This window comes from Nomia melanderi, chromosome 12 (genome assembly GCF_051020985.1).
Source record: "Nomia melanderi isolate GNS246 chromosome 12, iyNomMela1, whole genome shotgun sequence".
Lineage (NCBI taxonomy): Eukaryota > Metazoa > Arthropoda > Insecta > Hymenoptera > Halictidae > Nomia > Nomia melanderi.
In genome coordinates, this window is record NC_135010.1 from 9,494,158 (window position 1) to 9,517,726 (window position 23,569).

At 51.2% G+C, this 23,569-nt stretch overlaps 2 protein-coding genes across 4 annotated transcripts in view; one reads left to right on the top strand and one right to left on the bottom strand.

Annotated features, from left to right (window-relative positions):
- The window catches only part of Su(var)3-3 (lysine-specific histone demethylase Su(var)3-3), a 134,556-nt gene that overhangs the window by 40,366 nt on the left and 70,621 nt on the right, over positions 1–23,569 (top strand). The gene's annotated exons all lie outside the window — the stretch shown is intronic.
- Positions 19,383–23,102, bottom strand: Tollo (Toll-like receptor Tollo). Its single transcript, XM_031974537.2, has one exon. The coding sequence runs from the start codon at positions 23,100–23,102 to the stop codon at positions 19,386–19,388; it is 3,717 nt and encodes a 1,238-aa protein (XP_031830397.1). The 3' UTR covers positions 19,383–19,385.

Below are 23,569 nucleotides of genomic sequence, written 5' to 3' on the forward strand. Positions count from 1 at the left end.
TCTCGCCGCGTGTATTCCCACCGTGCCGAGCGACCATATTCTCCCCCGAGTTCGCGCGCGCAGTGGTGCTCACCTGGAGCGGCCCGAGCTCGCCATCGCGCCGCGTCGCGTCGCGTCGCCGCCCGCCAAGCTCGTTTCACGGAAAGGCCGTTGCAGCTGTTCGACGCGAGGTGAGCGTCAAGTCGCTTTCTCACCTTATCGCGGTGAAATCCAGGAAGGAGACAGGTTGTTGGATTTGTTTGCGCGTCGCGTTGTTAGCCTCCCCCTGGGGCTCCCTCGCCGCGGTCACGCGCGAGAGGTCGAGGGCGAGGGATATCGCGTTGAATTACTGCACGGAATTTTTCTCCCTCGCCGGTTCGCTTAAGTGTATTCTCGGATAACGCCTCGCCGATTGATTTAGTCGGTTCCAATACGCGCCGTTCTGGCTTTCCGTCGGGCCATCGCTTCCGCGTCGCTGTTAATCGTTGATTATGGGTTGGGGGGGTGAGGTGGAAAATGCTTTCCGTCGGAGTGGTCGCCGGCGATCGAGGATCGCGGGCTTGGCTCGACTATCCTCGGTAAGTGGGAATCTCTGCTCCGCGGGATACGTAACGCCGAGAGTCACCGGACGGCCGGACCTTGATTTTCAGGTTCGAGGTAGGATCGCTCGGTGCCCGCGCGACGCGCGGATCGTTGACACTCGCATAATACGCGTTTCGTTTGCGTAATTAACTGGCTGATGGATCGTTACACGCGGCCGGGAACGGAAGGTCGTTCGTAATATGACCACTCGTCGCTTTACGATTGTTCGGAAGCGATCCGGGATTGAGATAGGATTCGTTAGAGCCGCGATCACGATGCTTCCCTCCGTTCGGCCGGTCGTTTCTTCGGACGGTTTCGATCGTGTTCAACTGCGGACGAGATTACGGGAGTTTAAGGTACGATCCGGTTGGGCTATTTTCAGGCATCTTCGTTTGGGTACGGCTACTTCGAATCTTGATGAGATGGATAGATTTCGAGGTTTCCGCGTTGGGAGATGTTTATTTTCGATCGTTCGATCTAGCTCGATGCGACGAGCTTAGAATTGACCACTTCTTGACCTAGTTGCTTTAAGACTCAATTCGAACGCTTTCCGATGGGCTTCAGCTAGATCAAATCGTGTTTAGAACCGTTCCAACTTACTGAAAATTTCAGGTTCGATCCGGTAGCTTTCTAGCGCATCAGTTAAAATTTAGAGATCACTCGATGACTAAGCTTCGGAATGTCTATTGAATTTCCATGTTTTCATCTTGTTTTCAATACCAATTCACCGTTCGTCGACACAGTTGTAATCAATCAAAAGCTGTGAACGAAACACACAGCGAAGTTAACCCTTCCCCTTGTCCCGTCTCGCCAGACGTCAAGTCATCTCTGCGGCGTATGTACACGTAATTCCCCGAGCTCTCGCGTACCTTCGTCGACGAGTTAATTTCCACGGGGCCGTGACGGCTTATCGTCATCGTTTTGACTCACCCGCGCCGACTGCTCCTCTATCCGCGCGAGGGACCGAAAGAATCGCGCGAACTCGTAAACAGGTAGTTTCGCATTACACGGTGAATGGTAACAACAAGCGGAAGAAGTTTTTCCCAGCCAGCCAGCCGCGCAGAGGCCGGGCGGGCAGCGAAGCACGCATCGCGCGAGGAATGATTTACGATTAAGAAGGAGGCAGGCCGCGTAGGTTTCGTGTGCGTCGGATAATTAATCGAAATCTGGTTCCCCGGTGAATTCCAGCCGCGCGACCAAGAACCTCTCGATAACTCGGCGTAACCGTGTAATCGTTCCTCGAGGCGGCGTTGACGAAATCGTCGCCGTGCCGGTGTTCAGCTCGCTCGTGCGCCGTTCTACCCGCTCGTGATCCTTTCCCATCGGGACATCGATTATCCCTGATGATCGGCGGTCACGGGGGATCGACCGAGGGGCACACGATCCTGAATAATTCAGCCCTTCGTTTGGTGAGAAAGCATCCGCCGGACCAGCCTGGCGCGGCCTGTAAGGGACCAACGCGGGTGACTTGGCCTATCGGCTATTGTGGTCCTCGGTTAACCCTCGACGCGTTCAGTGCCACGGGAATATTAAGCGTTATATATATAATATTATCACAGGAATGTACAGTTCGTCGTGTCGAACATAAGATATTCGAAGTAATTATTAACCCTTTGCACTAGAGGCGCCTCTCAGTCGCAGATTTCACGGAAAAATTGTGAAGTTTCATATTTAATATTATATTTTGTATAATACAGTATGTGAAATATTGAAAGAAATAGTGTTCTTTCTTAATATACGATTTCTGGTCAAGTCAATTTTAGAAAATGTCATCCGCGTCTCATTAGAGAGTATTTTCAGTGAAGAACTTTTGTAGTGCAAAGGATCAACGATTCGGTATTACAGTTCTTACTGTTACCTAGTTACATTGTCAATTGTTTGTATTCGACATGAACCACTCTATTGTCTCCAAGCAATTCAGTTTAACATAATAACATTTATAATGACATTTAATTTTAAACAATAGATTATTTTCTTTCAATGTAACATTTAAAAAGTCACTGCTCATTTACAATATAAAAGCGTATCGAGTTGCTAAGGGTTAATCTAGCGTGCTGGCAACGGTGGACCCAGACGTGCCGTAAAACGGGCAGCCATGTTCCTCGTCAACCGCTTCGCTTCTTTCCCCGTCCTGAAAAGGTCTGCGGATGCAGAAAACATCGTGCACCGCGAAAGATGCACAGCGAAAGAGAGAGGGGTAGGGAGAAAGAGAGAGCGCACGAGAATTACGTAAAGAATGTGAGCGAGGAGAGGGCGAAAAGCACGATCACGAACGAAGAAACGGTCGCGGAGGGAGGGGAGGGATCGTGAAACAGAAACAAAGATAGCGGAAAGGAAGGAGGAAAGGGAGGAAAGGGTGGGATACGGGGGTGGGAGGAAGCGGCGCGGTAGATTGAGGTTGATAGGAAAGAAAATCGCACTCGCACGGCGTCGTTAGCTTGTTAACTTGCACGCAACACCTTCGGCTCGAATACCGGATACACCGGGTACTTCTCCCCCTCCACCTTCAGCGCAATCCTACCCCGTATCTCGTCCGACTTCGCTCCCTTTGCTCCTTCGAATCTTTCATTAGACGCTTTCCTTCCGCTATAACGTTCCGTTATCTTTCCCCTCGCGATCTCGAATATTCGCGGAACCCGTGAAACGCGTACAATTTCATTCGCGTATTTTCCGCGCCAGCAGTTTCCAATTTTCACTTCCCTTTTAACTGGGAATTTTCTTCTACTTTTTTTGTTCTTCGTACCGCTTCAATTTTCTCCTTTCATCTCTATTCCCCCTCTTTCTTGTTTCTTCGTTCGGTATTCCCCGAATACAGCTCGGAATTTCCCTCGCCTGATTCCTGTTCGTCTGTCTTTACATCGTTTCTCTGTCCCCTATTTGTGCTCCTCCCTCTTCTTGTTTCTCTTCTTCATCCCCAAGTTTTCTGCCCTCGATGCTCTCTCCACTTGTACTCCTCCTTTTTCTTGTTTCCCACGAATTTCCCCTTATCTCCTTCCTCTACATCGTTTCTTCATCTTGATTCCTTGTACTTCTGATTCCAACAACGCACCGTTTACATCAATAACGATCGAAGAACGGGAATCCACCCTTTCCGTTCCTCCGCTCCGTCTTCCCCCCCGAGATGTATCCCGCGTTCCAATTTTTTCCGCGGCCCCAGTGCTTGTTCTTGTTCCGTTCGCGCTGGAACGGTTTTTCCTGAACATCCTCGAGCCAGCGAGTAGCTGTCCTCTCGCGGAGCGAGCAGCGCGAGCGGGAATACGCTTTTTCTCGGAATATCGGCGAGCGAATAGCATTAGCTCCGGAGACAAGCTGCTCGAGAAAGAAAACTTCGGCGAGAAGGGGATGGTGTGAGGAGAAGGGAGGAAGAGTGAAAGAACGGGCGAAGAGTGTTCCGAGAAAGAGAGAGGCACAGAGAATGCACCGAAGGTAGAAACACGGGTCGCTGAATTATTCCTTTACATCGGATATCGACGGTCGTTCAAGCTACCCGCGAGCGAGCGAGCTGGCCCGAGCGCTCCTCTCGCCGCTGCGGGGAAAGAAATGCAAGTCAGGGAATTGCATTATGCACGTATCGTCGCTGGGCCCGGATTGATTCGTTTCTTCGTGTTATTAAGAAGTTCCTGCCCCCCCGTTGAAATATGCACCGCCGGCCGGTTTGTATTATTCACCCAGGGCCGTCGAAAGTGTCTTTGTTGCACTCGGCCTCGTACGGTTTCGCGTGTTTTGCGGAGCCCGGAGGCTCTGCCCTTTTCTTGCCGCTCGATAGCGAGACTCGGCGTATCGTTGAATCCCCGTACGCGATCGCGACCGAGTAAATATCCTCGAACTCGTTTGTGTATTCAACGAAGTTTCGACATTTTTGATTCGCTGTTCGGAAAGGCTTCTTTACCTTGTTCTCTATTTATCATTACTAGGACAACGGACGGTAGCGTAGTATTAATGTTAGCATTCTCAGTCCGATCCACTGAAAAGCTACCGACGCGCTTTTTGCCAGTCGATCCGTTAGTCACAGATTTCCACGGGCACCGCTCTAATCGGGCATAATTGAAAATAACTCCTGGCCAGGGCCCACTTGACTCGATATTGTATGGACGCATCTTTTTGTGTTCCGGCTTTAGGTCCACGAGACACTCGCGAAAGCAGCGCTCGGTTTCTGGTATTACCGCCCGATTAGAACGACTTACCCTAATACTTCCGCCAATTCTGGTAGACTGTTGCTCTTCGGTCAAAGACGAACGAGCGTTACTTCTTCGATCTTCCGTGCAAGACCCGTCGAAAGCGTATGCACATATGTCACCGATCGCTAAAGCATTTTTCAATTAGCGCGCCGGCGATTCCACGGGGAACACGTGCGCCTCTACGGAGCTGCAGCTAAATGGAAAAACGACGATCCAACTGCATCGATCGGCTCCAGAATTCTCGTACAATCTAATCACGTATTCCCGGTGTCATATTCTCTCCTCGAAAGGTTGGTTAATTAAAAAATCCCCTTTAACCCGGCGACAACCGGCGGCAACTGCGGGAGCAGCATCAGCAGCAGCAGCAGCAGCAGGAGCAAGGGTTGAACGCGTCGCTCGTCCCCGTGCATTAGCCTTAAGCGGGGTCGTTTAATTACCGCCGCGGCTTATGCGCCCGTAAACCGGCCTTAAGGATGATAGCGCGCGTAGCATCATCTCGGGGACTCGGTCGGCTCCGCTAGCTTTCCTTCGCGGCGAAACGCGGAGGACGAGGAGGCGCGTACGTAGCTACGTTACCGCGTGCACGAGGCAGGGACGAAAACTCCGGCGCGGCCGAGGGCACACGGGACAGAGAGGAGCACGTTTCTTGTCATAGCCCGTTGGAAAGGAAGGTGGACGGGCGCTAACCGTGCGCGTCCCCACCACGCCTCTGCCGAGTCTTACTCGCTTACCCGTGCTCGTTCGTCCGATGCCACGGCCGGCCAGCTAGCCAGGCAACCGAGACAACGCGACGAGGAGCAAACCGGGCAAGAGGCATGCGAGCAGCACGAGAGGAAGACGAAGGAATACCTGAACCGAGCGGAGACCGGGTCCTCCCGGTGTGTTCTTCCTCTGTCGAACCGATGCTACCGGGCTCCACCGCCGCCACCGTGTTCAGGGATCGGCTCGATCGGTATTCGGACGTTCTAGCTCGATGACATATATGGCGTAAAGGGGAAGGCGGTAGAGATTCGAGGCGGCGATAAGTTAATAGATAAAGGATCGGGCCCCGGTGACGCGAGGCCGGGTCCAATGCCGGCGATCCTCGGGCCGGGTAGAACGCGCTCGTTTTCGGTGGAGCGCCGGGAATGCGGCGCGGATAGTTTCCATGGCTCCGGACGCTTCTTAATCGCTAATTGAAAATTCTTTGTGGGGTCCGAGATAGCGGGGTGGACGCCGCTTGAAATATACGGCGCATAAGTAGCGGTAATGAGTTGTAATTTTTGCCGCAGCCTCGGTGCCCGCGTCTCTTTGTGTCCGTCCGGTGGGAGGGAGGAATGCGGCCGCATTCGATCGGGGTGGAGGCTAGGGGAGCCGGAGCGTCGGCCGTAATAATTGTAACAGTTTAATCGCGCGGCCGGATTTACTGCGATGTTTCTGGTTATCTCCGGCGAGCCGCGATGCGTCGCACCGTGGGTTTCCCATCGGTTCGGTTTCGTTTCGAAGCCGATCGGGACTCTCCTTAGGCGCAGCCCGCGTTTTGTCCCTTTTTCCTTTCCGTGGCCTAACACGCACCGGTCAGAAAATTGCTCGGCTCGGCCGTGACCGCTCGCACGGACCGTGAACTTGCACCGGAATTACCGGCCCGGGAATACCCCGGCCGCGGTGCAGCACGACGCGCGCCGATAAATTCAACGCGTAAACGCGCGTTATTAATCACCGAAGCGCGGGGTTCTACTTATCTCGATCGGCGTATGACTTAATTCACGCTTTTCGCGGGAAACCTTGAATTATGCGGCCGGATTCGAGCGTGACGCTCGGACGCTCGCCGGCCGGGAACCAATGGACCGATTGTATATTCATGTCGCCGCGTACATGGGCGTCCTGCTCGCGGATAAGGACAACCGAATCGACGGGGAACGAGATCGGCTTCGGTCCTTTTTCGACATTTTTGATAGTTTTTCACGCGGAATCGTACCCGATCTGGTTGAACCAGTTTAGAAACACGCCGCGGGCTTCAGAATGTCGAGACGTTCAGGCGGATGCATCCGAATGTGTGATTTGATCGGAGATATTTTAGGATAATTCCGAATCGTTCTCGTCTAATCTGACGACCGATATTCAGCAATAACAATATTTAAAGATACCGTTGCGTAGAAACATCGAAAACAGTAGTACCAACGGGAACATTCGCCTGGATGTCCCTGGTCGCGAATTCTTCTCATTGCTCATACGGATACATGGCGAGAGAATTCAGAGTTTCAATCGACAGCTGCCTCGGTTTTCCTGGGGCGGCAGATGTTCCGCGCCTCGCTCGGGCGTCGTCGCGTGTCTATGTTTTCGCATGTGAGCCTCACGGAGAATCCCATGGCGGGGCGCGGCGCTCGCATACCTTCGGGAACTATCCGCTCCTTTTGTCGAGCGTATCGAAAGCGAAGCTATTCACGAACGGCGGCCCGAATGATTACGATTGAGTTATCCCCGCGTGAAAGTATCGGCCCGGAGAGCCGCGCGCCGCACGGAGGAGCCGGGCCGTAAAGATTCCCCACTTAATTACGCATAAATAATCGGGCGTCGCTAATAAAATGTTTCGCCCCGGTCTCTAACCGCCGGATCATCCCGGCTGATTAATTTAAGCCACCGATGCGCTTTCGTGCGTCCATTACGGCGCGCGTCCCGCCGGCTGATAAGCGTCCTTTTAACGATCCGGGCCCGCGGACGATCGAAAAAAATCGCCGGGACCACGTCGCTCGGTTTCTTCCCGGTTTTAACCTTTGAACGACGATGTTTGGGTCTGTTTTGACTCGGAATATTTAAGACTTCATTTGACTTTTTAGCTATTTGTACTTACCACGCGTTCTTAGTTGTTTTTATCGGAATAAGTAACGTGACCGATGCATTCCGTGGGAGTACGTTTTCAAAAAAGATCTAGAAGATCTGAAGAATCAGAAATTTGAGGATTTAGAGCTCTTAAAAAATGTATAAATGCAATTGTAATGATGTTAGACATCGCAGTTTGTAAGGTCATTGAAGATGTCGATACTGCAAGAGTTTATTTCACTACGGAAGGTCCTCATGATGAATTTGCGACCCCTTGGCCTCTGGTACATCGGTGTATTCCTCAAAACTGCTTTGTAATCGATCCTCAAGGACTAAGAACGATGATTCCTCTTTGTCTCTCCTTTTCCGGTGCATCATTCTTGCGAACAGCAGGATCCACCCCCAGTTCGGTACAGTATTTGCTCGCCAGGCCTCCCTCGGATCGATAGAATTAATCGAACGTTTAATCTGATGTTCGTTGAAAGTCGATTTACTGTTGCCAATCGTTCCAAACGATTCGGTTTTGATATCCAATGAAATTAGCGTCCGATCGCTCTTCTCCACCCACGATTAATTTCTCTGAATGCGTTGATGAATCTTCCGCAGATCAACGTGGTCTTCGGAACATTCGCACGCAAACACGCTTCTTCTTCCTGGCGCAGAGTTTCGCGAGAAATTTTCTTCTTCTCGATTTAATGCTGTCCAAACACGACGTTATATTCGCTGCGTGGTAAGAAAAATACTTCAGAATTCCTTTGCTCCTCGCCACGTACCCGTGATTCTTAATTTCCTCTTCTAAAAGATACTTGCAAGACTCGTAATTAACTTTTCGCCAACTATATAATTTTTCTACAACCTAGCCAGCAATATGGACCTTCTATAATTACGTTTGATTTTCGATTGTTACCACTTCTATAAAAATCTTACAGTTCTTAATTGAATATGCAAGCGACACATTACCCAAACCTCCATATCACCCAACTTTTCCATAGGCCTTCAACGCGTTCGCTATCATTTATTTCAGTGACCATCTTCATTCACAATATTCTATAAAATCTATCGAACTCCTAGTAAATCTAAATAGACTAGTAACAAATTCAAAATAAAAGACTTAACAAATTCCTAAATACATTGCCATACCTTGTAACTTCGAAGTACACTATGCACAGCATTTCATGTTATTTATACCAAGTATTGCATCCTGGCCGTCAGCCGAAGGGTTAACACCGATCGGGGCTGGCCGAGGGCCGGATTAACCATCGCCGGGCGGTTCCCGCTCGCGCGGTGCGTTCGGGAACTCTTCCCCCGTGCAAAGGGACCAAATGATTTCTGCGAGTTATTATGATGTTACTTGTACTGCGCCGTGCACCGGTCCGCGGCATTGCGACGGTGTATATGCAACGGCGCAGAGGGAGTGCGAAGGATATCGCTTTGTAACGTGCGAGCGAGCGCGACCCGCTCGCATAATCAGCAAGCCGGCCGCGCGGCGACTACACGACGTCGGCCGGGCGCAAGGATAGCGCACGTGTGAAATATGCATTCGCTCCGCGAGACAATGCGAGCCGGACACTAAATTCTCAATCGCGATAACTAAACTACGCGGCGAAACGTTCCGCGTACACGCGCGATCCCGCACGCGAATATAAAGTTCACGTGCCGATGTCGCTTGTAATTGAAGATACGCCGATCTCGGCTCACCTGGCCGAATCCTGCCCCACACGGGAACTTAGAATCGTCCTTGTGTTGCTGCGAACACGAGACCGTTCGATCGGAAATCGTCCGCGAGTCGAGGGATGAATTATTTCCATCGGTGGATTGAACATTAATTAATCGTTACAAATGTTTCGATGCATCGTACATCGGTCGTACGATATTCGAATCGTTTTAAACCTATCCATAACGTATTAAGACTTAGCGTACGAATCAAGCTGCGTCGAGAAACGTTCTAGTTTACCAAGTGATAAAATACACATTGAACCTGCAAACGCAGACGTACATCCGATCCACGACCAACGACCGAATTTCTTGGAATATCCAACATCGCCGGGCCGTTGCTAAACTTGTTGCATTTCAAGCGAAACTCCCCCAGCAATTCCCCGCTCGATTAATCGGCAGGGCGCGGCGATACGGCGTACCCGCTAATTCGTCCGGCATAATCGATCGCGGCAGATCGTTCCGCGGCGGTCCTTAAAATCCCTGGGTATCCCATTTCCGAGCGGCAATTTTCCAATTACGGGATCGCGGGAATCGGCAGGATCGAACCAATTTCCTTACTCGCGCGGCCTTCCTTAAACGATTCGCGGCGGTCACGAGCGCGGCGATGCAACGGTTGCTCGCCGCGGAATCCGCCGCGGCGCGATGGCCCCGGCGTAGAGTGGAGTCCGATCGTTTCTCCCGGTTCGGTGCCGGAGTGGCCGGGGCGACCCGGTTACAAAAGGCCGCACGAATCCTCCATTCGCTACGGTCGAAAAGGGGCAAAACCTATCTCGCGGATGCATCGATGCACCGGGCGATTTCGACTAACGATGCCTTCCGCTCATTGGTCTTAATCTGAGCCACGAATCACAATCGGCCTCTTCCTAACATGGGCCTCGGCCGCGACCAACGTTAACCGCCGCCGTTGCTGCTGCCGCTGCTGGCAGCTACCTAAAGAAGGGGAAGAGAGAACGGCAGAGCGGCGGCGGCGGCGGCAGCAGCAGCAGCAGCAGCGCAGAAGTCGCGTGTGCCGTTCGCCGCGCGCGCGGATAGCGCAAACAGAAATTCCGTTATACTGCATAAAGCATCGGGGGCCCACTAGCGAGCAGCAACTAGACGGGGGAAGAAGGTTGGCAGGCATGCGAGGCTGCATTCCCCGGCGCTGCTTAACTACTGCGCGAACGAGTTGCCTGGCCGCTAAACGAAGGAGCTCGCCGACGAAAGAAATATTCGAACAATAAACGGCTACTTTCCCCTGCCACCTCCTCTTCTCCTCTTCCCGCGGTCCTTCTCTTTCTCTCCGTTGGTCTACCTTGGCCTCTCCGCCTCTATCTTGTTCCCTCCCCCTCGCGTCCCTGCCGACCCACTTCCACTTCGTATTTTATCGTTCCTAATTCATTGTTTTCCCAAGCCCGCGATCTTTTAGCTTTATACCCCGCCATTATGGATTATTCCACGGCCGTGTTCGCTTCCTCGACTCGCGGGTCCCCAGATATACACTTTACCGCTCGGCTCGTTTCCTCGTTTCGCGGGCTCCCCTTCATTCCTTGCATTTGTTAGCTTTTTCCCCTCCAGTTCCTCCTAATGCACGCGGCCTCCCGGTTTTACGATTATCGCCTACCCTCGTTCGATTTTCCCATTCGACCGGCGATCCCCTTCTTCCGCTGCTTAGGAAGCCGTCGTTTGAGTGTGGTCTCGCTAGCACGGGGTGTCGCGGTTCAATTGTATCGTCGGTACTCTTGGTTTGACGTCTGTTGAGTTGACGAAAGTGGAGGTGATATGATTCCTTTTTCTACTGTGTAAAATGAAAGGTTTACTTCATATAGCGTCAAACATTAGATATGCAATGTAGAATATACACTGTTCATTGTATTTATAACACACAATAGTAACATTTACTTCTCAATATCCAGCTTGCAACATCCTAATGCTAAAACTCGGCGTTCAATCAACAGACAAACAATTCGCAACATCTATTATACAATATTCTACAAAAACCGTCGAAACTCTCCAAATCGTCTTCTCTTGCTCCCAGTGCCACCGAAAATAATTCACAAACTCTCCGACAACTCGTTTACGAGTGTATTCGCAAACTCCAGGTTCCAGGCCCTAAACCTCAAGAAAGAAACCCCACTAGAATTTTCTTTCCCCGATCGTAACGCATCCATCATAAATCCCACGAAACTTTTTCTCTCGTCCCCCCGCAAAGATAACCAACGACGTCATAAAAATCCTCCGTCCGCTGGCGAACTTAAACTCCCCTGTATCGTTCGTCGCGTCAGCGTCCCCGGGACACAGTAGTAATTCCCAAAGTGGCTGCGAGGAGACAGCTGAACACCGGCCAAGAAAACACGGTGCCATTCGTCATCGCGCGGCGAGCGACCGGTCCACGATAAAACCTCGGTCCGTCGCTATTCACTGAATATTCAAACGAAATGTCAATCGCTACGGCTCCACCCTCGACCTGGCTCGCGTGTTCTTAATCATGTTCCCCGTCCGCGGCGATTTTTCCGTGGCCGGCGTATATCCGTTTCATATCGGCCGGTTCGGAATCGATCTCGGACACGATCGGCGGCGCACGATTTAAATCCCGGCCCGGGTACAGGCGGTTCGCCCGGCGTAATTCTCGATACAGGGCTGGACAGTAGTCAGCGCAGGTTGTTCCGATACTGGCGGATTTTTCCGTCGCCGTTAAATTACACCGTGGATGTTTCTCCGGCCGCGATACGTTGTTGAGCGGCTTGTTAATTACAAAAGTGGCAGAACAGGATCGGCGGGCACCGGCTGAAAAGAAATCGCGCGCCGCTCGGATCGGCGATGCCCGACGTAACGACGCCGTTTCCTGCGGGACGCGCAGCGTTTCCCCACCCTTTTTAAACGCTTAATAATACCGGCGATAAGATAAGTAATTGAATCGAATACGCATCCTAACCCGCCGCCGGTGGTAGCCAGGTATGTATCTACGCGGCGCGCACACACGCGCTTGATCACTCGCGCTCGAATTTATCCGCGCGGAATTTGCAATTCATATTTTCATAGTTGCCCGACAACGCCGGCGCGCTGGCTTCCATGCGGGCTCGAGTCGCGCGAGAAAGCGGTCCCCGGCTCTGTTTCGCATTGTGCGAGCCACGCGAATGATACTTTCGTTAGTCGAGCATGCGCTTTGCATAATTATTGGTCTTCGCGCCGGTGGCTGATATTGGAATTGATAAAATGACTATCGCGAGAGGTAATTTTATTGGGCCGCAAACAGGCCGCGCGTAGGATTTATCAAACCCCGGACAGTCGTAACTGTAAATTTTCATAGCTCGTGTGCGCTAATCGTTAAATTCAATTTTCTCGAAAATTATGCTATAAAAGTTCTCCTTTATTTTCTGCCGCCGGGTATGGCCGTTCGCCCCGAGTGCGCACCCTGTATTTATTCTTCCTATAAACGGTCTCGTAGCAGTAAACTTCTCGAATTTACACTCGCCAATTATAGAATCCGACTTTTTTTTGGTCGAGCAGCGCGGTGTATTTCTGAAGGATCTTATATTACGCGTGCTCCCGATTTATTTACGAACGCAGGATCATCCCTCTTTCGGCGCGTTACATTTGTCCCGGTGAATACAGTCCGATCATTTTCATAATTCCTCCGCGGCAGTCGTTAATTTTCAAACGCAAACAGTGGGAGCACGGAATCGCCGTTTGCCTCTAAACACTCGGCATTAATTCTCCCTGCAAACACTCCCGCGGCAGAGCAAATTCGTATAACACGCGAGTCCAAACCGTTAAATTCAATTTCCCCGAAAACCGGGCGTCTTCCGAAAACACTTTAAACCATAACGCTTTATTTTCCTCGTTGTAGAATCGCCGTCGCGCGGTGCATTTAAACCCGTGATAAATACACTGGAAACGATCCCGACATCGCACCCCTGTTTGCCGAGCCAATATTTTGACTGTAGCGTTAAGGCAAGCGCGCGCGCACGCGAGAGTCACACCGAAACGAACGGTCCCGGTTATTTGAGCTGGGATTACACAACCCGAACACACGGTCGTTCAATCTTCCCGTCGGAGAAAGGGTGAAAAAGTTCAAACGAACGAACGGTTAATGAAAAACCGTTGTCCTTTACGCCGGCCGCGGGCGAATGGGATTTCGCGCGCATCGATGTGACTCATTGATTGGTGGATGATTGTTCCAGCTACCGGGGAACGGGTTACGGGAACCTTAGGAAACCGCGATTACAATTATTACTGGAAATGACTGGCGCACAATGCGAACTCCGAATCCCATTAAGCAAACCACAAAACGCGCACTCTCTATCTTCGCGTTGAGTTGCGCGCCTGCTGGGTGGGACTTTATCCTCTCCCCCCGTCTCTTTTCCTTTCTCTCTCGCCCTCTATAACCGTGGTTCTTCCATAATTCACGTAATCGTGATTGCACGCCGGCCCGTGACACATATTTGCGTTATTCATAATATCGCGGCGGCCGCCGCGCCGCAATCGACGGCTTTTGCGTCATATCCCTTGTGCATCAATGCAATTGCCACGCGATTCTCGCGCGCCGATTACACTCGGGCGCAATCATAGACGGCCGGCGACGCGCGCACGGCGGACGCTTTAATCCCTGGCATTTCGACGCCAGATACGCTCGGTGATCCCCTTTCTCTGATTGTTCGAGCCCGAACGATCGAGAAACCGACGATCGACGGATGGAACCTCGCGCCGCGGCTAATTCAATTATGACGGCCAGACCACGGAGTTTCTCGTCTTCTGTAAACACTCGGCTCGACTCGGTAACGTGTGTGCCGATCAAATTTACCGAAGATCGTTCCTGGCTGGCCTAGTTACCGGTTTAGAGGGCCGGCCATTTACAAAGATTTATCGTCGCAACGCGGACACGCGGACACGCTTTGACGCATAAACGAGTTGTTGGTTGGTAGATTGTTGTTCGTTTCGTTGTGCTTCGGAAATTTTGGTCGATGGATGGTGAATGTTTTGTTTCGGTGTAGGTGGAATTGTGAAAGGTGATACGAGCTTCTTGGAGTTATAATTAAAATAGATTGCTGTTTTTGTGTGAAAGAACTGCTTTTGAAGCTTTGGACCTCTGAATGTTTGAATGTTTAGATGTTTAAATGTTTGAATTTTTGAATATTTGGATATTTTAATATTGGAATCTTTGAACCTTTAAATCTTTGAAGCTTTGAATTTTTAACTCTTTAAAACTTTGAATTTTTGAATCTTTGAGTCTTTGAATCTTTGAATCTTCAATTAATTCAATCTGAATTCCCGAGTTCGTTTCCCAAGATCCCAGATTAATACATACCGAAGCAACATGTACATTTCAAACACGTTCGGAACCGCGTGTAAAAGCGAACACGATAAAACACCGGGCAAATAAAATGAATTCCCATTAATTTTCTCCTCTGAGAAACAGGTCCCCGTCCCAGTCACGGAATAAACGAAGCGAATTCGAACCGTGCTCATCAAGATAACGCAGAACAAATCTATCGGAACACCTCGACACCTTCAAAACAGAAAACGAACGGAATGACTTTCTTCCAGACCGCGCTCGTGCACTTTCTCGCGTCGGTTTTACATAATCGTTTTCACAGTCTATTCAGCTCCCACATTTTTGCCGATTAATTGGAGCGCGCGGTTTAATCATATCCGAACAGCTAAACGCCAGTGAACGGCGCCGTTCGAATTCCCCGGTATCCAGCTTCCGTTCGGTGCTGCCTCGCGCAAATAACGTTGTCGTAACGAGAATGATCAAAGACAGAGTCGAACGGTTCCCCGACGACTTCAGTCCTCCGCCAAACTATCTGATTTCTATTACAATGAGCTGGGCATTACTTATTCCGCCGATGTAACGGTAACGAAACGTGATGACAATGTAAACAGACGTGACTCGATTAGCATAAGGTATTGTCTCGCAGCTGAAATTCCACGTGAAAGGCAGCCGGCACGGCGACAGGACTCCGCGTACTTTTATTATTTTCTCTCTGGCATTCCCGGACGTATTTTTGGCGATCGGATCAACCGTTTTAATTCAGTGTTTAACTTTTCCACAACAACATCCAATCCCATGTACCCTTCGATATTTTCCGCACGGAATTCGAACGGTCAGAAATGTAGTGTGTTTTGGATCCTGCTAAACTGGCGTACTCCATTGATTATTTCGATCTTTTACCACTGAAACTATCAAGCAGTTAAATTGACTTCTTGAAATTCCTTCACAGAAGCTCCAAGGGTGTATCTACTGGAGCTTTAATTAATTTACAATCTAGTTTGCGCACTACTAAATCAGTTTCTTTAATAATTTCTCAAAGAAACATTTATTATCTTTCTAATAATTTCAAAAGAAGGAATCAGAAATGGGTCATTTTGACCTGTCTGGTAGTTTTAGTGTTAAGATCATTCGTTATCTACCTTTGTCTCCAGACAAGAAGAAAATGATTGAATATTCATCGGATCAACGTCGTCCCTGAAGGGTTAATCAATATTTACGCATTCCGTCGGGTGTCCGATTCCGCGGTGTTTAGTTGAAAACGGTTTCCCACGAAGCAGTAAATATCCGCACGTTGACAGACTTTATTACTTCATTCTGAACGGAATGGATAACATTGCGGTTCAGCGAAACTTGTAAAAATAATACCGAATTCATTAAGAGACTCCAATTAACTACAGGGCGCAAAAAGAGCGTAGTAATCTTTTTCATACCGTACAGAGTTTCTTGCGCCTTAAGGGAACGGTACAAATTCAAGCGACACTCGGTTTAATTGAATCAAATTGAATCCTCCGAAAAAACTTCGGTCGACCACAAAACCGCAATAGAATGGACAAACTTTCTCCTAGGTTGTGTAATACACAGTTATCCCCGATATTCCGTGCATACATGTGATTGTCGACTCGCTTCGATCTAACGATCACCGGGATCATTGAGCTGCGCGATTCGGTTTCGTCCTCTAAAACTCTTCCGATCGAAATCCGATGAACCGTCGTAAATACCCAGAAACAGGACCAAAGACGGAATCGGTGAAAGACATATCAAGGTGTCGAAAAGAAAAAAACATAAAAATAGAGCATTTTATTGTTTCAGTCACAGATGTTTATTCTAGTAATATCTTTCACGTCGTTGTCGTCGGTTGGGGGGCGAAGGGTTGCGAAAAAAGAAACATATCTGCGAGAAACATCGATGAGCTTGCGAGGAAAGCTGGGGGGGTGGTTCGGGTGTAGAATTGTTCCACGTTTGTACATTACATTTCAATTATTTATAGCGGCGCTTTAGTTTCCCCGCGTGACGCGGCGCGCTCCGTGTTCGACGGACGCGGGGCACTCGGCGCGCCGGAATTGCACGTGAACTTTTGATTCATCGTTTCCTGGGGCGGAACGGCGGTTGAAACGGGCGAAGGGGGGAACGTGGAGGCGTAGAATTCCTGCGTCGCCGCGAATTTTCTCTACGCCCGATCATACGAGCGATTAATCGTTCGCCGTGGCAAGACTACCGGACAAAATGGCTGCCGAAATTCGAGACACAAAGTGTGAAAGAACCACGCGACCGAACAGGGTAAACGCGGTTTCGTTCGGTCGTTGGAACACGCGGCTAACCCTGCTGCGTTCTTTGAATATTTTTTCACGTTTTCGTTTCGCTAGCACGTTTCCTCTGATTTCTCATGCAGTTCAGTCGCGTTCTGATTTCGTCGGGAATAGTTTCAAATTGGAGAACAGCGTGTGAAAATTATCGTTAGACAGTTTGATCTTATTGTTTTAGTAATATTTCGAAATTGCAGTGACACTGAGGACCGTAGCAGGGTTAACCGCCCCTGTGAACGCTCGGGGACGAAATAAATAAGAATTAGACGCACGCAATTATAATACTTTACAAATCGATCGCGGCTACGGCGGTGACCAGCGTCACGATCCGAAGATTCGCCGTCGGCCGGTCTCCGAGTATCTGGTCGGTCGAAAAGTCTTGCTTTCGTTTTTATGTGTTCGACGAGCTTTCCATTTCGTCGACACTTTGCCCACTGAAAAGTTAATTGGGATGTTTGTCTGGTTTGCGTTTACCCTTAAATGACAGCAATTTCTCGGTTGTGATTTTCATGTTTCTTGTGAGATGGACGATTGAGTTTCATTTGAAAATAAAGCATGTAGAGTGGCAGGAATGTCTTGTCGCGTGTATTGATAATACTTTTGAATATGTAGTACAAACATATTCAAATATGTGTACAAATTATGGACGAAAATGGAAACGAGAAATTTCGTATGCGGTCTTTTAAGTGTTCAAAGGAAGTTGAAAGATTTTCTTTTAACCCTCATGTTCCGTTTGTATGCCAGTAGCATTAGTAGTCTTCCAAGTTAACTCAAAAAGTGGACAGCAGATCTTGTATACTTGTGGAATTTGCAAGAAATGAACAAAATTTCCCGGGAAATATATATTCACACAAAAATCTACAATACAACGACAAGTCGTAGCTGCGTTAAAGTATACTGAACGGTGCACAAAGGTTAAATAATCCGGAAGAAGTTGTGGGTTAATATACTCGAGGCAACTGGTTTACGATTCTGACAATGGTTTCCATTAAAAGATTTATTAGAAATTAATCAGCTGATCACAGATTTTTAAAGGACTATTAAACAGCCGGCGGCGGTTGAAGCGTTCAATTAAAATCGATTAACACGTTCGCTGCCGAGACAGTTCCATTGTTTACAGTTATCTAACATACACGTTACAATTCTGTCACGCCGATCCATCGAATACGCGGAAGGAACCACGGCTGACCACGAAATACCGCAATCCGATCGAAAACAATCTACGCGTACTTCTAAATGTATATTCCGTGTGACACTGGAACACGGCATCGGCAGTCAACGTGTTAACCGGGGCGTCACTAATGTGGTCCGACAAATTTTCACTTTCCAACACAATCCATTTATTCGGGGCACGCACGGGGACGAGAAGACTTTTCGGCCAGCCCGATACAAATTAAATACACATTGATAGCTACGATTAGGAAGTGGTATCACTGTCAGCTTACTCGCGCTGAGCCACCGGTTGCTGTTCGACGAGCGAACGGCTCGGTCCGACGACCGTCCGACGGGTTTTACGACCGTTCATCCGGCTCGAGGAATCCGTTGCGACCGTTTCGTAAACGTCTCCGACGTTCTCCGTTCCGTTTTCCGGCGTCTTCCGTCGACCATTCGAGCGACAATCGAAGAATCGCGGTCCGTCGTTCGATTCCTCGAGGCCCGTCCGACCCGTCGCACACCCGACCGACGTCGAATCGTCCTCTCTCTTACTCTCGTGCTCGTCTCGCGACACGGCGAGCGCAGTTAAGGCAAAAGGGAAGAAGAATTCGGCAAAACGAGAAAAATGGCACACGGCGAGCGTGCCGTAGTACGGAGCCGCAAGAATCTTTCTCTCCCTCTCTCTCCGGCTTTTCCTCCTTCCCATTACTCGGCTTCAGAGAGCAAACGGGAAAGAGAAAAAGAAGGAGGCGAGATCGAATCGTTTCGCGTTAGCACAATAATCCCTACAATAAAACGAACCGCGGGCTCGAACGATCGAGCCGCGGAACGGTCTCCAGAGAAGTACGGGAAAACACGGCACGGTATTTACAAACAACTGACTTTTAAGCTATCTATCGACTCACTGACTTCGCTGGCAATATACAGACACCGGGACGCTAAAGTCTTCATTTTTTAATCCCATTCACACGGGAAAGCACCTTAAATATACATACATATTTATATATATATTTCCACTGGAATTTTCGGTCTATTTACAAAACACTACTCCCCTCCGTACACACTCGATATATCCGGTCGATGTACAATGTATACATTATAGAAATCCTCGCTCGTATTTACACACTCTATCAGCCACGTATTGCACCAACGTAGTGGGAATGCACTGTAACACCGGAGGGGTGGCGGCTCGCGCCGCTCCGTCTCCTTTTGCGCGACTCGTCGTCGTCGGATTCGCGACGCCCACGCGATGCGAGCCAGAAAAGAAACCGTGCGCGCTCCCGCGGCACGTAACGCTGCACGCGCGGAACAACAGGACACCTACGGGCGCGAACGCACACTCGTACACGCAAACCGCACGCGCACACTAATGCACGAACCACTTCTCTAGACACCGAAGTAAAGACAATCCGTTGAAACAGTTCATATGTGCACGGAGACGGTGCGCGATCCGTTCGACGTCCTGTTGTTGTGCTGCCGTCGGACGGGTGGCGGCTGCCTCGTCCTCTGCGTGGTCCTCTGGTTGTTGGGCACGTCGGGCAACGCGAACCGCAGCTTCTCCCAGAACAGCTTGTCGCCCCATTGCAAGTACGTGTTGGTCTTCAAGTATAGCCTGATGTCCGGGTCCAGGTCCCTCTGATGAACGTCGCCCACCAGGACCAGGATCAGCCTGCGCCTCCTGTCGCGCAGCACCTGGTGGTGCGCGGACTTGAAGTCGAAACGGCACCACTCGGACTTGATGAAGTTCTCCGAGAGCACCATGATCGTTCGCCTCGAAGATTCCACTGCCTGCACGATGGTGTCCGCTATGAAGCTACCGACGGGAAAATCCCTGTAGTGCAGGCAGAGCTTGTAGGACGGGTTTCCCATCTCCAGGACGGGCGCCAGTTCCTCGGCAACGAACGCTTCGTCCTTGGAACTGTAGCTGACGAAAGCGTCGAACAGCTTGTCCCGGTCGTCCCTGTCTACCTCGTGGTTCCTGTAGAATATCCGCACGCCGAAACGCGAGTGGAACCACACGCGCAACTCTTGCCGGAACACGAAGCCGAGCATGCAGACCAGCATGACCAGCAGAGAGCCGACCAGGGTCGCGACCAGCAGCGGCAGGTAGTCCTGCAGGACCTGTTTCTCGATGATGGTCTTCGTGTAGTTCCGGTGCGCGTCGTTATCGATACTCGCCGCACCCGAGCACACCTCTGTCTCGTTGATCTTCTCCTTCTCACCGGTCACCAGGAAACCAAACTCGTTGTCCGCGAACACCTCGTCACCGAACGCCTCGAACTCTGTCACGTTGTACACGCACCGCAACGAAGACGCGTCCGTCACCTGCACGCTCGGCTCGCGGATCCACTCGCGGTAACTCTGCAGATAGTCGCACTCGCAGGACCACGGGTTCCCGGACAGGCTGACTTCGATCGAACCGGGCAACGTCCACACGGCCAGGGTCGTCAGCCGGTTGTTCTCCAACCGGAGCACGCGTAACGATCTCAGCGACGCGAACGTGTCGTTCCCGATGGAAACTATCTTGTTCCTTTGGAGGTAGAGCTGTTTGAGCGCGTCCAGTCCCTCGAACTCGTGTCCCCGTAGCTCCCTGATCCGGTTGTCTTGAAGATGGAGGTCCTCCAGGTCCCTGAGACCGTTGAACGAACGGTTCTGCACGATCTCGATGTTGGATGAGTTTAGGAAGAGAACTTTGAGCTTCTTGCGGCCGATGAACGCGTGGCTGGAGACCAGCCTCAGATCGTTCCCGTCCAGGTAGAGTCTGGTCGCGTCCATGGGTATCTGTTCGGGCAGCTTGCTCACGTGGCCGCCGTTAGAGCAGTCGACCACGTTCGCGGACCACGACTGATCGTGGTAGCACGTGCAGTTCAGCGGGCAGGTCATCTCGCAGTCGCACGCGTCGAAGTCGCAGCAGTGGCACAGAGCGAAACAATGGGTGTCGTACTTGCAGAGGAACTGCGAGTGAGACGCCTCGACCAACGGCACGAACGCGTGCTCGCGGTCATAGAGCAGCTCGCAGTAGATGCTCTCCAAGTCCATCACTCTCGGCTGCACTCTGCTCTGGTTCTGCCTGTTTACTCGTTGTAACCATTCCATGGTGCAGTCGCACAGGTACTGATTGTCACCGATGTAAAACTCGGGCAAAGGTTTGTCCGGTGGTACCGCGCTGATCCTCAAAGCGTACGGTTCCAGGTTCCTGATGTGGTTCCCCTTGAGATCCACGCGAGTCAGGTTAGGCTTCTTGAAGAACGAGTAGCTCTGAACCTTGGATATCTGGTTGTCGTTCAGATAGAGCCGTTCCACGCTCATCGGTATCGCGTTCCCGGTGATCTCGGTGAGCTTGTTCTCGCTGGCGTCGAAGGTGCTTAGCTGCAGCTGGCTCTCGATCTCGAAATAGTTGCCCAGCTCCCGTATCTCGTTCGAGTGGATATCGAGCCATTGGAGACCGGTCGGTATCATCGCGTAGTCGAACCATTTCAATTTGTTGTCGCTGACGTTCAGCCAGACCAGGTTCGGCAGATTGGTGAACAGCCCGGCGATGTCGGTCAGTTGGTTCCCGTCCAGCCGTATCGCTTGCAGATTCAGGTTCTCGTCGAAGGTGCCCGGTTCGATGTACTGTATCCGGTTCATCGCGAGATTCAATATCTTCAGCTCTTTGATACGATCGAACACGCCCTTGGTCAGGTTCCCGATGTGGTTTTCGGTGAGCCGCAGCCCGTAGAGCTGCGCCACGTGGTCGAACGTGCCGGTCGGTATCTCCGAGATGAGGTTCTCGCCGAGGTCGAGGGTACGCAGCAGGGGTGTGGCTTTCAGCGCGTCCGGCACCGATTTCAGTTGGTTACGGTTCAGGTGGAACTCCTGAAGGGAGGAAGCGTTCCTCAGGGAGCTCGGGTGGATCGTGTGCAGCCGGTTGTTGTCCAGCGAGAGGAGGTTCAGCACGTAGAGGCCGCTGAGCGTGGTCGCGTCGATAACGGTCAGCAGATTATCGCTGAGCAGCAACGTGTGTAGATTATAGAGCGCGGAGAACGTGTTCTCCGGCAGGCTTTCGAGCAGATTCTCCTGCAGCCGGAGTATCTGCAGGCTGTAGAGGTCGCGGAACACCGTCGGATCCAAACGGCCGATACGATTGTTCGAGAGATCGAGCACCACCAGACGTACCAAACCACCGAACGTAGCCGCGTTCACCCACTCGGCGGTCAGCTCGTTGTGAGCTAGATCAAGCACCAACAATTGCGTCAGTTCACTGAACAAACCCGGAGGCAACACGTTCAACGTGTTGTTCCTCAAGTGAATCTCCTGTATGCTCCTCGCGTCGCTGAACAATTCCGGCGGCAGGCTGGCGAGCCGGTTGTCCGCGAGCCTCAAGATGGCCAACGATGAGAGTCCCTCGAACGCGCGGTCCGCCATGAAGCTGATGGCGTTGCAACGCAGGTCCAAGCTGTGTAGCCTGGTTAGTCCGGAGAACGCGGCGCTCGGCAACGATTCAACGCTGTTGTTGCTCAAGTCCAGCTCTTTCAGGTTCGACAGGCACCTGGCTACCCCGTTGAACCGGAAGCTGGTCACTTCCCTGAGCCGATTACGCGTCAGGTTCAGTATCTCTAGGTTAACCAGGGGGCACAGTGTGCCCTCCGGTATGCTCCACATATTGTTCTCCCCTAAATCGAGCTTTTCCAGTTGTCTAAGCTCGTCGGTGAACGCCCCAGCGGACACGTCCAACGCCATCGCCGACCAGTCGGTGTTGTGCGTTCTGACGGTCAGATTCCTGAGCTCCTTCAACCCCTTGAACGCGTCGTCGGACAGATTGCCGATCTTGCAATACTCGATCACCAGCTCCCGGAGCTCGACCAGCGGCCTGAAGCTGCCCGCGCTCAGCGAGCTCTGGTAGAACAACGCGTCGCTGCATTCGAGCCGCAAGCGGACCGTGTGCTGGGGCTGTATCACGCTAAAGTTCGTGTTCTCCAGCTCGCTGTTGATCGTACGCAGGCGGCAGACCAGCGATACGTCGTCCTCGGTGTCGCCGGTCGCTACCCACTTGCACTCGTCCGGCGCTTTGTACCTCAACGCTTTGCTGAGGGACGCGCCGAGGACACCGAATATTGTGCCCAGTAATATGGCGAGGAAGGCAGGACTGCCCCGCATCTTTCCGCCCTTCTGCCTTTCTCTCTAGCTTCTTTACTTTCCTTCCCTTTCCTTCGTGCTCTCTCTCTCCCGCGCTCTCTCCTTCTTTCTCTTTCTCTCTAACTTTCTCTCTAGTTCTATCCCGGTGTCTCAATCTCCCATCAAATCCCGTTCCGATGTCCCTATCCAGCAGATCGCCGGGGGTCTCCTATCTGTCGCGGAACCGGCCACGATCCATTTAAATCCTTGGCTACCACTTGGACAGCGATCTCCTTTACCTCACGTCGTCCATGTCACTGGTATCCCCTCGGAGGCCTCGGTTCTCATCTCCCGGTCCTCTCGCGGGCAACGCGAATCCCGTAACCGCCACCCGGTCAACGTACCCCCCCGATATCCTTCTTCCGGCGATCTCTTCTCTCGGCCAGCTAAGCTCTCCTATAATCCTGGAGATTTCATCCTCGGGACACAGGCTACTCCCGAACAAGATC